We start from the raw sequence: 12,966 nt of genomic DNA, 5'->3' as shown, positions 1-12,966 counted from the left end.
AAAATGCACTCTATGTACCACCTCCCCCCCCACCTGCCCTTGTCTTCAGGGTAAAATCTAAGCTCTTGAGCCCGGTATTTGAGGGCTTTTTTCATTAGGTCCCTCCAGTCTCTTCCCCTGCCATGTCCCCAGCCCCAGGAAGCCTGGTGTTCTCCATCTCCCATACCTCCAGACACTTATCTCTGCTGGTCCCACTACCTCATCTACCTTCCTCTCCTATCCACTGCAGAACTACTGCAGACACCTGAGACCTAGTCGGGTGACACCTCCTCCTGGAGCCTTCCTAGCCTCTGCCCAGGCAGCTGGTGCCCTCCCAGGGCTCTGTGTGCACCTTGCACTTTCTTCTGTCAGGGCTATGATTGCCACAGGACTTTCTCTCTGGAGGCAGACGCCAGACTATGGCCCCATCGGGCATGGAGACCTTGTCTGATGGCAGGGCTGGGCAGGCAGGACAAATTGGCTAAAGACTAAGTTGGTCAGATGAGCCCTGGTGAGAGCAGGGTTGGAAGGCTGTGGATTCTGGGTGGACAGCAGGGCAGGACGTGCAGAGTCCTCGCTGGAGCTATCAGTCCTGAATAGACCATTGTGAGCAGAATTTCCTGAGGTCTCTGGATGCCTAGTGCAGGAGGTCCCCAACCCAGAAAGATGGACAGACTCCAGAAATAGGGAGTCTTCCAAATGAATGGAGATTTGAGCCAGGCCTGCCCATGAGCTGTGTGTGTTGACCCCGACCCTCTTTCTAGGTACGCAGCCAACATCTGGATGTACCTGGCACTCTCTGATCTCTGTACATTTGCTTGTGTTACTTCCCTCTCCTTGTGTGCCCTCCTGTGATCTGCTCCTGGGCAAACCTTCCCTTCTTCGAGGCCTAGATGGACTAAAGCTGCCTGCTCCTGACTCTCTTGGGGAAAAGTGGCTGTACCGGTGTCTTCCATTCACCCACCCAGATCAACTCTTTACCTTACCCACCCCTTGGAGCTCCAGAGGACTGGCCTGTATTGACAATGTCACCAGGGTTACACTGCTCCTTGGATTCCTCCCTGCCGGGGTGCTGCAGTCTGGGTGTGCTCTTTCACCTTTTAAGGCAGCCTGCTTGCTTCTGGGCTCCAGAAAGCTCTCTTCTCCCATTTCTTTGGGCCTGGGGAAGCAGCAGTTCTGCTACCATTGCCTCAACTTATCGCAATATTCCTTATGATACTTCCATCTCCACCTTTATAATAGGTCTTCATAAAGGAGGACCTCCTAGAATTATCCTAATTTCAGTGTGCCTTCAGTTTCCTGCTGGGACCCTGACTAGCACCAGGAGCTGCTTTAGGAAACAGACCCTTCAAACAGGATTCTGGAATTCGGTTGGTCTTGTATTTGAGTGATGCAGGGATAATCTTGCTGAGGCAAATAGGATGCAACTTGTGGCATCTTGTAGTATCACCAGGACTCAGATGATCATTAGTAGTAGTATGGGATGCAGTGCAGGTTGGAAGGCCAGTTGGCATAGCAAGTGGCTGTGGCACTTGGCACTGTGGCAACAATACTCATTATAAAGACAGTGGAAGTGCCTGGCTTCTTCTTATGGCCCAAGAGAAAATATAGAGGAAATAAATGAAAAGCCACATAACTGAGAAGATGCATGAATAGCAGAAAGCATCTATGAGAGCTTGAAGGAGTCCCTTATGTTCTGGGGCTACAGGAAAGGTGTAGCTGGACAAACCCAGGTTCAGGTGGTAAAGGCTGCAGGGTCACGGCCTCCCCAGCCCAGGTGTTGTACCTTAAATGAAGGGTACTAACAAGGAAGTAGTGGGCATTGGGGAGATATGGTTGGGGCTGAGAATTTCGACCTGCAAATTCCCCTGGACCTCCTCTGCCAGCAGAGGCAGCCCCTCCCTTCCTGTCAGAATGTGCTCCCTCCTCTGCATAAAAGCCTCCAGTGGTCCAACGCGGAGCAGTCCTTCCAGAACCTGATCCTACACTCCTCAGAACACACTCTCATGCTTCTTCATAGCCTTCAAGCCCATAACTGGAGCTTGATTCTGGCGTGGCATGGAGAGAAATACAAAGCCTACGCCACAGGAAAATTGTCCATACAGTCAAATTCTTAGAAAGCTTTGTCAATCTATATTGGCAGGAACCTGTCGGAGTAGATTCCAAGGATGTTAGACCAAGGGGAAGAATTATAAGACTCGACTGGACCAAATTCACTGACAAATGCCCTAGCCTGGGATTTGGGGTTTAGTTTTCTCATTTGATCACCTAAAAATAATTTTAGGAGTAGTTTTAATCTTCTGCTAGTTTGCCTAACTGAAATTTGAACACAATGATGGCCTCACCAGGTGAGGTTGACATGCCAGAAATTCCTTGGAATCCTTGTAGGAAAGAGCCTAAAGTCTCAGGAAAGTAAACATGTAGAAATGGATCTATTATATGCAACCAATTCACACCCCTAGGAGAAGCTGGGGTGTACTTCCTTCACTAAAGCATAAGGGATGCATTCATGGCAGGGGGTGCTAGTGGTACAGTAAAGCCATATTCTTTTCTGCAGACAACTTCTATCCATCTAAGAAGCAATTTATGACTTGTTCCTGACCCTGGTATAGACTGAAATACACTGTAAACACCCAGTGACTACACCATCAGAATTGACATGTGAACTGAATGTTATCTGATCCACTGAACCATAATACTGACATGCACAGAAGCATTCCTTAATAAAATAGAGGTGGCAAATAGGAGACCAAGGAGATGGCTCAGACTCCCATGGTACTTACCCCTGCTTTTTGCCACTTCTCCTTCAACCTGTACTCATGACCTTATTAGGAATTCCTTGTCATAGTTAGTGGAGGAGTTAAAAGTAGGCCTGGTTCATGGATGGATATTATGATACACTGGAATCAGCCAGGAACAGATGGCAGCTGCATTACAACCCCCAGCAAAGGCTAGTTTTGAAACACAAATGATGAAGGAGACCTTCCTAGTGGGCAGAACTTTAGGGGGTCCCTCTTGTTGTCCATTTTGTGCAGGAGAGATGGCCTGAGGAACTAATTTGCTTTGACTCATGGGTAGTTGATAATGGGTCATCTGGATGGCCAAGGTCTTAGTATATTCATTTATACTGTATTATTTCATTATAGGAAAACTGGTGTCAGTGAGGTCTGTGGATAGCTCTCTCAGAATAGGCACAGGGTATGAAGATACACATCCCATGCAAATGCCCCACCAGAGGGCATGTATGCCAGAGAAAGCCCTCAGTACTTAGACGGACAAGATGAGCTGTGGTTATCAGTCAGCTTCTTCCCAGCCACTCCAGGCACTTGTTTAATGGGCTCATATACAAAGTGGCCATGGCAGCCAGAATGGAGACTGTGTGTGGGTTCCATAACATGGACTTCTGTGGCTCATCTGACCACTGCCACAGCTCAGTGCCCAACCTGCCAGTAGCAGAGGCCAAGCTAAACACACAAACTAGCACCATTTCCCTAGGAGGCTCAGCCACCTACCTGTTATATCAGATCTTTCCCCTCATAGAGGAGGTAATACTTTTTTCTACTCACAGAGATAGGACTTATAACTATATATAGATTTGCTTTCCTTGCCCCCTTTGTTTTTGTCAGAACTGTTATTCCTGGTTTTACTGTAGTGGCTTCTACAACAGTGATCTGAGTAGGGGAGCATCTGACTGCAAAGAAGCTGCAGCAGTGGGCTCGCTGATTTAACTTCAACTCCCATCATCCAGAAGCATCTGGCCTGATGGGACTGTGGGATGGTCTGCTGAGGCTCAGATACAGAATGAGCTGGAAACGCTGGCTTGTACTTACAGGATACAATATATGCTTTATACTATGACCGAGTGTGCTGTCTTCCTGTGGACAGAATGCACAGTTGGAAACCAAAATAAAGAGCAGTGGCCTCTCTCATTCTTAACCCACTGGAAGAATGTTTGCTGCCATTTGTGCTTGATCTTGGACCTGGCAGTCTGGAACATTTATTTTCTAGGAGACAAACAGTTCCACTGGAGAATGCAACAATTCATCTTAAGGATTGGAAGCTGAAGCTGTCCCTTGACCATTTTGTCCTTATGACCCTGAATCAACAGGCAGTGAAGGGAATCACTACTGTAGAAGCCAAGTGATGGGTCCCAGTTGCTATGAGGAAATGTCATTTGTTGCCTCACAGTGGCAGGGAGGACTGTAACCAGCACCCAGGACATTAATTGGGGACCCTGTTAGTCCTCCCTTGCCACTCGGTCCTGATCAATAGTAAATGGAGTAAATCAGTAAAGAGCAGGCCACTGAGGACTCAGTTAATTACCAGATTAATTGGTAATCTGGAGGCTCAGCTAGGGAAGGATCTGCTTCTGAGCAATTACAAAAGTGTTGGGATATGAAGCAGTTCACACATCAGCAACAGCAGAAAACCTCTACCACCCCTACTGGGGAAGGGGAAAGGGGGAAAGAAGGTGGTATAGTACCTGAGCCCGGAAATTGGAGCCACATCAGGAAGGATGTTTGAAGAGGCCAGGACCAGAGAGACACAGCCATTGCTGGGATATCCTCTACATGTGGGCGTGGGTGGGAGAATCTCTGGCTTCTCTCTTTCTCCTTGCCATCATTCTCCTTTGAATGTCTCCTCTTGGCTAGATCCAGCCAGAAGCCAGCGGCAAGGGATGCCGGGAGTGAAGTTTTCATGGTCAGCTCTCTGTGGGATAGAGCCCCCTCCTTAACCTCCCTATTGGGAGCCCAGTCAGGTTTGGGAAAGTCAGCAGATGGATCTGAGAGCAAAAAGCATAAGTCGGGCACATCAACAAGGGCCCTAAAATCCTTCCAGAAAAAGATTAGGGCTAAAAATATACAACAAAAAGATAATTACTGACTTATGACACATCCACCCAGTGTGTTCCTTGACCATTGAGTTTATAAATATGAAGATTGATTAGCAATATATAAAATACTTATGTTGAATTATACTTAATTCATTATCTTTCTTTACTTTTTCTTTTTATACCAACTATCACTATGTAAAATAAAAAAATAAATCTATTTATCATGTTTATGATTTGTTGATAGCCTACCCCTGCTGCAAAGTTAGTTCTGTGAAGGGGAAAATTTTTTTTTGCTTTTTTTGTTTGTTTATCTTAAGTGAACAGTGCCTGAAACATAGTAGGTGGTAAGTCAATATTGTTAGTATGAATAAAATGATGTGAAGTAAGGAAAATACAACACCCACTTTATAAGGTTGTAAAAGTTAAATGAATTGGGATCACTAGCACATGGTAAATACTTAGTGTACTTAGTCAATTTCACCTAGGTAGGAGAGAACAGGTAGAGAAGGAAAAGCTGAAAATCCACTGGACTATAGTATCTATCTTCATAAAAGGACTCACCCCAAAAAGGAAGATAGAAAAATCACCATTATAATCCCAAAGAATCAGTGTGGTGTGAGGAGCAGAAGCCTGGACATGTAATTGGCCCTGCCACTTACTAGCTCTGTGCCTTTGGTCAATTTACCTAACCTCTCTGGGTAGTATTTTCCTTATCTATAGAGTGAGAACAACAATAATACCTGTCTCACTAGGTTGTATAAACGTTGCCCAGCACAGGGCTTGGCACATACTGGATGCTCAGTAATGCTGCTTGCTTTATTGCGGCTTGCCCAGCCTTCCTTCCTCCAGGCTGGAGCTGTCCGGAGTGCTGAAGACATCCTCCCTCCTTCCCTCCCTCAGTTCCTTTCTCCTTCATTCTCTCCTTCCTTTCTCTGCTTGGCTCCCCAGAGCCCTAGCATCTAAATAGATTGAATTTTCCAAGTGGCTTCTTCAGGCCCCTGAAGGGGACTGGGAGGAAATGAGCCATATATGAGGCGCTCCTTGGGCAAGAGCCCTGGGAAGCTGACAGGTCGCTGAAGCTGGAGTGTTAACTGTGGGGATTGTGGTGGGAATGGGGGCTCCCCAGGTCAGAGCCAACTTGACATCTGAGACCCTGGCACAACAACCTTAGGGTCTACAATGAGATGGTGAGTCAGTCCAAATGGCACAGCATAGCAGCTGGGAAGACAAGAAGGGCCAGGCTGGGGGCAGGAGTGGGGTGGGGTCCAGTCATGAGGGTGACCCTTGGCTATAGGAGCTAAAGGAGCCCTGGCTCTAACAGGAATCCTCCATCCTCCTTCCTTGTGTTCCCATTACTTTTTAATTTTGCTCATTTGTCTGTTAATGCAGCCAAAGGCATCTTTCTCTTTTTGAATTATGATACTATGAGTTGACTAATTCCATGGGCTTGGCTCTATGAGCCAAGAAGTCTGTGCCTATTCATCAGCATCCATCTCCTAGAGCCTAAAAATACAAATGGTTTTCCCCAGGAAGGTATTGAATTAACCCATTGTGCTGGAGGCGGAAGCACTGACAGCTCACACACTCCTGGGGGAAGGGCTGGGAGATATGGCCAACTTCAGAGACAAAAACCACTCATTTCCTGATTTTTACTGACAAGGAGAGCATTAGAGCTGAAGGATCTTTGGAGACCTACACATCTAAACTAAGTCTTCCTTGTACAGATGGGAAAATCAAGGCACAGAAAGAGGTGTGGACTCTTGTTCCAAATGTCAGCAGCAGAGCTGAGCTAAAAGTAGCTCTGGGCCTGAGTCTACTCTGAGTCCCTGCATGCCATCAGCTGCAGGATTCCTGGGATGCTGAGTGTAGCCAGCAAGACTGTGCGCCAGGGGGGCCTGCTCCTGATTTTTGGGACTAAAGGAAATCCATATGCCTTCTGTACCTCAGTTTCTCCATCTGTACATAGAGGAGTTGGTTTAGGTACTTAGATCTTCAAGGATCCTTCAGCTGTGATATTCTAGGTGTTTGATAAAAAGTTGATTTTTGTCTTTGGTTGGGAGGTAGGAAGCCAAGCTCCAGTCCCAACACAGTCCTAACTTTTGGCAAGAGCTTAGACGTATTGCTGTTCCCCTGGAGTCAGTTTTCTGCTCCAGAAAAGAGGGTAAAAGGTTTCTTCTTGGGGTGTCTGGGAGGACAAGGCAAAGTAGTGGATCACAGGTGCTTTGGAAGGTACAAATTAGGGGGAGAGGTGGCTGTCATTAGCATCAGGCAAATATGCTGACGTTTCCAACCGGAAACAATTAGCTCTCTGTGAGCCCAGAACAAGCCCAGCTGCTCAGAGGGGTTCATCCCGAGGGGTGGGGATGCTAGGAGACCACTTGGTGCATCATAGCAGAAGAGGAGGGAGGGCACAGAGTGTGCTCCTCAGAGGCTTGCAGGAGAGCAGCCCTCCCCAAGTCACTGAGTTCCGGGATGAGAGAACAGTAGCATCACAGGCCTGAAGAGCTCGAGGTTGGCTAGCACTGCAACCTGGCTACTTTCACAGACAGGGAGGCGGAGGCCTCAAGGAGGGCAGGGGCAGGACTGGGGCTGAAACTCAGGCCTCCACCTCGCAGTGCAGCTCTCTCTACACCATACTAACCTGCTGCTCCTCAAAGATCTCAAGATGGTGTTGATCATGGCGATGACGGTGCTGGTGATGATGATAACTATTCCACATAGTAAGTATCCACTTACTTCCATTTAGCAAGTACTACTTACTATTTTTTACCTCCCTACCACAATTGTAGGTACTCTACGCATTTTAGTCTTTAGCACAATATCTTCCAGGTAGCTATTGTCATCTGCACTTTACTGATGAGAAAATGGAGGCCAGAGAAGTTAAGCATCTCATCCAGGGTTAGGGACAAGGGAGTGAGAAAATCAGGGTTTATTCCTCTGTATGATTCCAAGGAACTTCTTATTCCTCTGCACTGAACATAATATCTTTTTTAAAAATTATTTATTTATTTGAGAGAGAGCGAGAGCATGAGCAGAAGGGGCAGAGAGACTCTCCAGTGGGCACTGAGCTCACACAGGGCTCAATCTTGTAACCCTGAGATCATGACCTGAGTCGAAACCAAGAGTTGGACGCTTAACCTACTGCACTAGCCAGGTGCCCAGGAATATAATTTCTAAAGACATCTTCTGCACAGACCATTGTTATTGGCATTGAGAAGGCATCCCCTTACTCTCCTGACCTGCACTTCCAAGTATAGGCTGCTTCCAGCCTGCCTCCTCTGGAAAGCCCTCCATGAGCTCACAGTACCTCTCTACTGGTCCTGCCTACTGCCTGCACTTGTGGTCAGCTCTTCATTTGGCTGGAAACTACCTCCCTATCGGCCTGGCAATTTCTTAAGGGTGAGATTGGATTTTACACCTTCCTGGGGCACCCATAGTGGAAGGCTGCTGGCTGCATGAGGGAGGTGGGACGACTTGGCTGAGTGCCATGGATCGGGAATGGGCCACAACAAGGCTGTTGGCAGAGGCTAAGCAGAAATGGTAGGGCTTCAGGGTGGACATCAAAGTCGGGGACAGTAGGATGGAGTGGGGCTGCTCTAGTCTGAATATCCTTGTCAAGGAGGTCCTGCGTGGGTTGGAGGATGCATTGGAGAGACTTGTCCTTATCCTGTCTCTCCGCCAACTCCATTCACCTCCCTTAGTTTCCTCACCTGTACAGTGAAGATAGAAAGATCATTGTCTGAACAGGGCCAAGGGGATTAGAGATGGAACTGTGCATGTGCATTGTAAACCCACTTGCTGCAAACACGATGGGGTCCCTGCCCGTATCCAGGCCCTGGTGGCACTACAGAACCCCAGAGTCCAGCAGAGTCAAGCGCTGTGGGATGGTGCTGGGCTGGAGGGGAAGGGCAGGGGCAGGCTCAGAAGGGCACCCGAAGAACTAGCCCACCTGGGATGATGAGTGCAGGAAACAAATCATAGGTTGAGAAAAGCAGGATTTATTGAACACCTAAGGACCAGAGATTGTGCTAAGTCATCACATAAAGTAGGCTTTGTTTTCCACATTTTTACAGGAATGGGGGAATGAGACTCAGAAACCTCAGGGATTGGTCTAGGGCAACAAGGATGGGAAGCAGTGAGCCAGGGCTGGCACCTTCTGAGTCCAGAGCCTGAACTTCAGCCCAGGACTGTGCGTGGGCATCACCAGTCTGTGAGTCAGTCTCAGAGAGGATGTTAGGCCCCTTGAGTGGGGGCAGCAGGGGATGTCTTCAGATATGATGAGCCCAAATCCCTCATATTATCAATGAGGAGGCTGAGGTTCTGGGGGAAGGTGCTGTCTGCTTCAAAATCATGCAGGGAGTAATGGCAGAAAATGCTAGAAAGCAACTTTATTCTTGTCCCTTTTTCCCAGGACTAGAGAGAGGCTTGTACCCTGAAGGTTGGTACTGGATGCTGCCACATGGGAAGATGTGCCTGCCCTGCCAGGGCCCATGGGGGTCCACCTTCAGTCATCCGAGGACAGCATTTTTCCGTCCTCTTCTCTCTGTGGTGCTTTGGGGTGCTCTTCTGTGGGCCGGCTCCCTCCCTGATCTGGCCCTGGGGGCAGGGACCTTCACCTTAGGGGTGCTGGGTCCCTGGGACTGTGACCCCATCTTTGCCCAGGCCCTCCCCAGTGTGGCTGCCCAACTGGCTGTGGACCAAGCCAACCAGGACTCCTCCCTGGTGCTGGGCTCAAGGCTGGTTTCCGTGGTCCTTCCCACAGGCTGTGACACCCCTCACGCCCTGGCCACATTTCTGGCCCACAAGAATACCATAGCTGCTTTTGTGGGTCCGGTCAATCCTGGTTACTGCCAAGCAGCAGCCCTGCTGGCCCAAGGCTGGGGCAAAACCCTCTTCTCTTGGGCGTGCGGAGCACCGGAAGGAGGAAGTGAGCTGGTGCCCACCTTGCCTTCTGCTGCCCATGTGCTGCTGTCTATCATGAGACACTTTGGCTGGGCTCATGTGGCCATTGTGTCCTCCCACCAGGACATCTGGGTGGCCACAGCCCGGCAGGTGGCCATGACTCTCAGGACACATGGGCTGCCTGTGGGGTTGGTTACCTCTCTAGGACCTGGAGAGCAGGGGGCCACGGAGGTCCTGGAGCAGCTCTGCAGCGTGGATGGCCTGAAAAGTAAGTGTACATGGGTGCCTTCCTCCCGCGGGCAGCAGGGCCTCATATGGCCGCTGATGGGGAGTTTCCTCTGCCTCAGACACTAGCCTGAGCACTTGATGACAGCCCTGCGTTTAATCTCACAGCAGCTCTGTGAGCTAGTCCTGTGGAGCTCTGCACTTTGCAGCTCAGAGAAGGTATGTAACTTGCCCAAGTCACACAGCTGGCAAGCCGTGCAGTCAGATTTTGAGCTCTGATTCAAGCTCTGTGGAGTGGGAGCCAAAAGCTCGCTTCCTGCCTGGTGAACTGAAAGAAATGAGAATGTAGAAGTCTTTGAGCTCAGGAAGGCAGCTAGAGTCAGAATCACTTTTTTCTTAAGATTTTATTTTTAAGTAATCTCTATACCCAACGCAGGGCTTGAATTTACAACCCGGAGATTAAGAGGTGCATGCTCCACTTACTGAGCCAGCTGGGTGGCCTGATAAATCTCTTCTTGCATTTATCAAGTCCCTGCTGTGCTGAGTGCTGGGTCGCATGGGTGAACAGGACAGACAAGGGGAGAGGGTCTCTGGGGAGACTATCTAATAGAGACACAGGTATATAAGCAGGTGGTTATGACAGAGAGGTCAAGGCCATCCGAGGGAATAGAGCTTGGAGAATCAGAGGAGGAATAGAGCTGGGCCCTGGAGGTCTCAGGAGGCAGCAGAGGAGAGTGTTTTCTGAAACCCCCAACTGTGTCCTCCATCTGAGGGAATCAAAGCCGTTGCAGGGGGAGGGCGGGTGGGCGGCCCCCGAGCTGGTGTGGCTGCATCCGGAGCTCCTGCCAGGTGGGCAGTGAGACCTGGCCCCAGTGAGCCTGCTGCCCATGAGGAACAGGACCTCGCTTCTCTGAGCCCTGGTTTTCCAGCAGGTGAAATGGGGATAATGACACCTGTCTCGTAGGGTCATGAGCAGCAGATGCTGAGCACTTTGTAAACACTTTATTCAGCCACATTGAGTGCTACTTGGGGCCAGAACCTGGCTAGGAGCCTAGGGAGGTGGAGGGGAGAGGATGCCCAGGGAGCTGGACAGGAGCTGCTTTGCTCTGGGGGAGGGAGGGCTTCACAGAGGAGGTGACACCAGGGTAGGGCCTGAGAAGAAGTTGATGGCAGGCGGCAAGGAAGAGGAAGGTGTTCCAGGCAAAGGGCTAGAGAAAAGGAATGGAGGAAACATGTTGATGGGACTAGGAAAACAGCTCAGTTCTGTGTGGCCAGAGCACGGTGGCAGGAAGTGGGAGATACCTCATCAGACTCCTCCTCCACCCCTGCTGCAGGATATTGAGTTCCAACCAAATTGGGGGGCTTTCAGGGGCCAGGAGTCAGACTGGTTCAGGACATATTCCCTGAGGTTGGATTGCCAGAGTCTCACTCCTGGCCCCACCTCCTACCAGCTGTGTGACCTCCGGCAACTCACTGAACCTCTCTGTGCTATAGTGTCCTCATCAGTGACCTGAGGCTAATAAACCCCCTCCATCATAGGGTTGTGGAGATGAGAGGCCTACAGCACATAAGGGGCTTACAATAGTGCCCAGCATCAGTGACCACCGCTTGCCGTCAGTGTGGAACTTGCCCAGTCCATGCTTCCTCCCGGATGTGGCCACCAGCTTTCCTTTGTGGCCAACTGCAGAACAGCTCCCCCAACTTATAAAACAAAGGCTTTTTTGGGGTTAGAAGCCAGAACAAGCACAGGGCAGAAGAGTTGGGGCAAAGGAAGCCCTGGTTCTGTTTCTTCCCAGTCCTAGTGAGTGAGTCTCTGAGGGTCCTCCCTGCTAAGCCAGGACAGGGAGCAAGTGGCTCATGGTCCGTGGCCCACACAGCATCCAGGGGCTCAGCAGAGCCCAGGGCTCCAGGCTCTGACTCCCACATGACCAGAGGGCCTCAGGCACCAGCAGGGGAACCCCTAGCCTTCCTTGGTGGCTCTGTTTCCCCGGATTTCCTAGAGAAGGGGATTGCAGTAGGAACCTGGACCACAGCCAAGGTGAGTGGTGACCCTTTGTTGGGTGAAGCTGTAGCCCTGGCCAGGGACCTAAGTGGAGAAGAGAGGAAAGACCCAGGGGATATCTACCTGGGAGAGGTGTGTGAGGCCCTTGCCTTGGACAGGGGCTCTCTTCTGTCCTGGGTGCCTGGGGACAAAACTGGCTGCCTTATCACCAAGGCCCTATCTACTTCACTAAGGTAAAGAGCAATGTGTTCATGGTAGGGGAGTGGACCTGAGAGCCATGAGCAGCTCTCCAGGGCCACAAACCTTGGGCTTCAGGGACGGCCTGCAAGGTAAGCCTGCCGCTTCTACCCCTAGTTGTGGTGCTGTGCATGCACTCAGCGCTCCTGGGGGGCTTGGAGCAGACTGCCCTGCTAAGCCGAGCGTGGGCCCAGGGCCTAGCAGATGGGAGGCTGGTCTTCCTGCCCTACGATACCATGCTCTTCGCCTTGCCCTACCGCAACCACTCCTACCTGGCCCTTGGCAACAGTGGGCCCCTGCAGGAGGTCTATGATGCGGTCCTCACCATCAGCCTGGAGTCTGACCCTGTGGACAAGGCCTTTGAAGCTGCCAAGGCCAGTGGAGAAGTGGCTGCCCACCTGGAGCCAGAGCAGGTAGGTCAGTACCGGCCCTCACAGGGCCCAGGGTATGGGGCTGCAGGCAGGTTATATGCATTTCTCACCCACTCTAGGCCTTCTTGGCCTTGGCCAGCCAACCACCTGGCCAACCAGTCCCACCTCCACTGTGGGTACATGACCTGTCCCTTATCGGACCAAGTGTCTCTCCCTAGTCCCTAGATATATGTTCTCCAACTCTCTCTCTCTTTGTCTCTCTCTCTCTTCTCTCTCTCTCTCTCTCTCTCTCATGTCTGTGTGTGTGTGTGTGTGTGAGTGTGTGCGTGTGTTCAGGCATGTGTGTGTCTATTAATTGCTCTCGGCCTGCTTTGTCAACTTTCCTTCTCTTGTGACTTTATGCTTCTATTTTTCTA

The 12,966-nt window shown here is 50.2% G+C and overlaps 1 protein-coding gene across 1 annotated transcript in view; it reads left to right on the top strand.

Annotated features, from left to right (window-relative positions):
* The window catches only part of LOC121476182 (guanylate cyclase D-like), a 101,528-nt gene that overhangs the window by 54,112 nt on the left and 34,450 nt on the right, over positions 1-12,966 (top strand). Inside the window, exons 3-5 of the mRNA XM_041729909.1 lie at positions 7,429-7,533; positions 9,225-9,983; positions 12,297-12,592. Of these exons, the coding sequence (XP_041585843.1) occupies positions 7,429-7,533; positions 9,225-9,983; positions 12,297-12,592 (1,160 nt within the window). The remainder of the gene's footprint in view (positions 1-7,428; positions 7,534-9,224; positions 9,984-12,296; positions 12,593-12,966) is intronic.

The sequence above is a fragment of the Vulpes lagopus genome, chromosome 15, assembly GCF_018345385.1.
Source record: "Vulpes lagopus strain Blue_001 chromosome 15, ASM1834538v1, whole genome shotgun sequence".
NCBI lineage: Eukaryota > Metazoa > Chordata > Mammalia > Carnivora > Canidae > Vulpes > Vulpes lagopus.
This window is presented reverse-complemented; position numbering and strand designations above follow the sequence as displayed.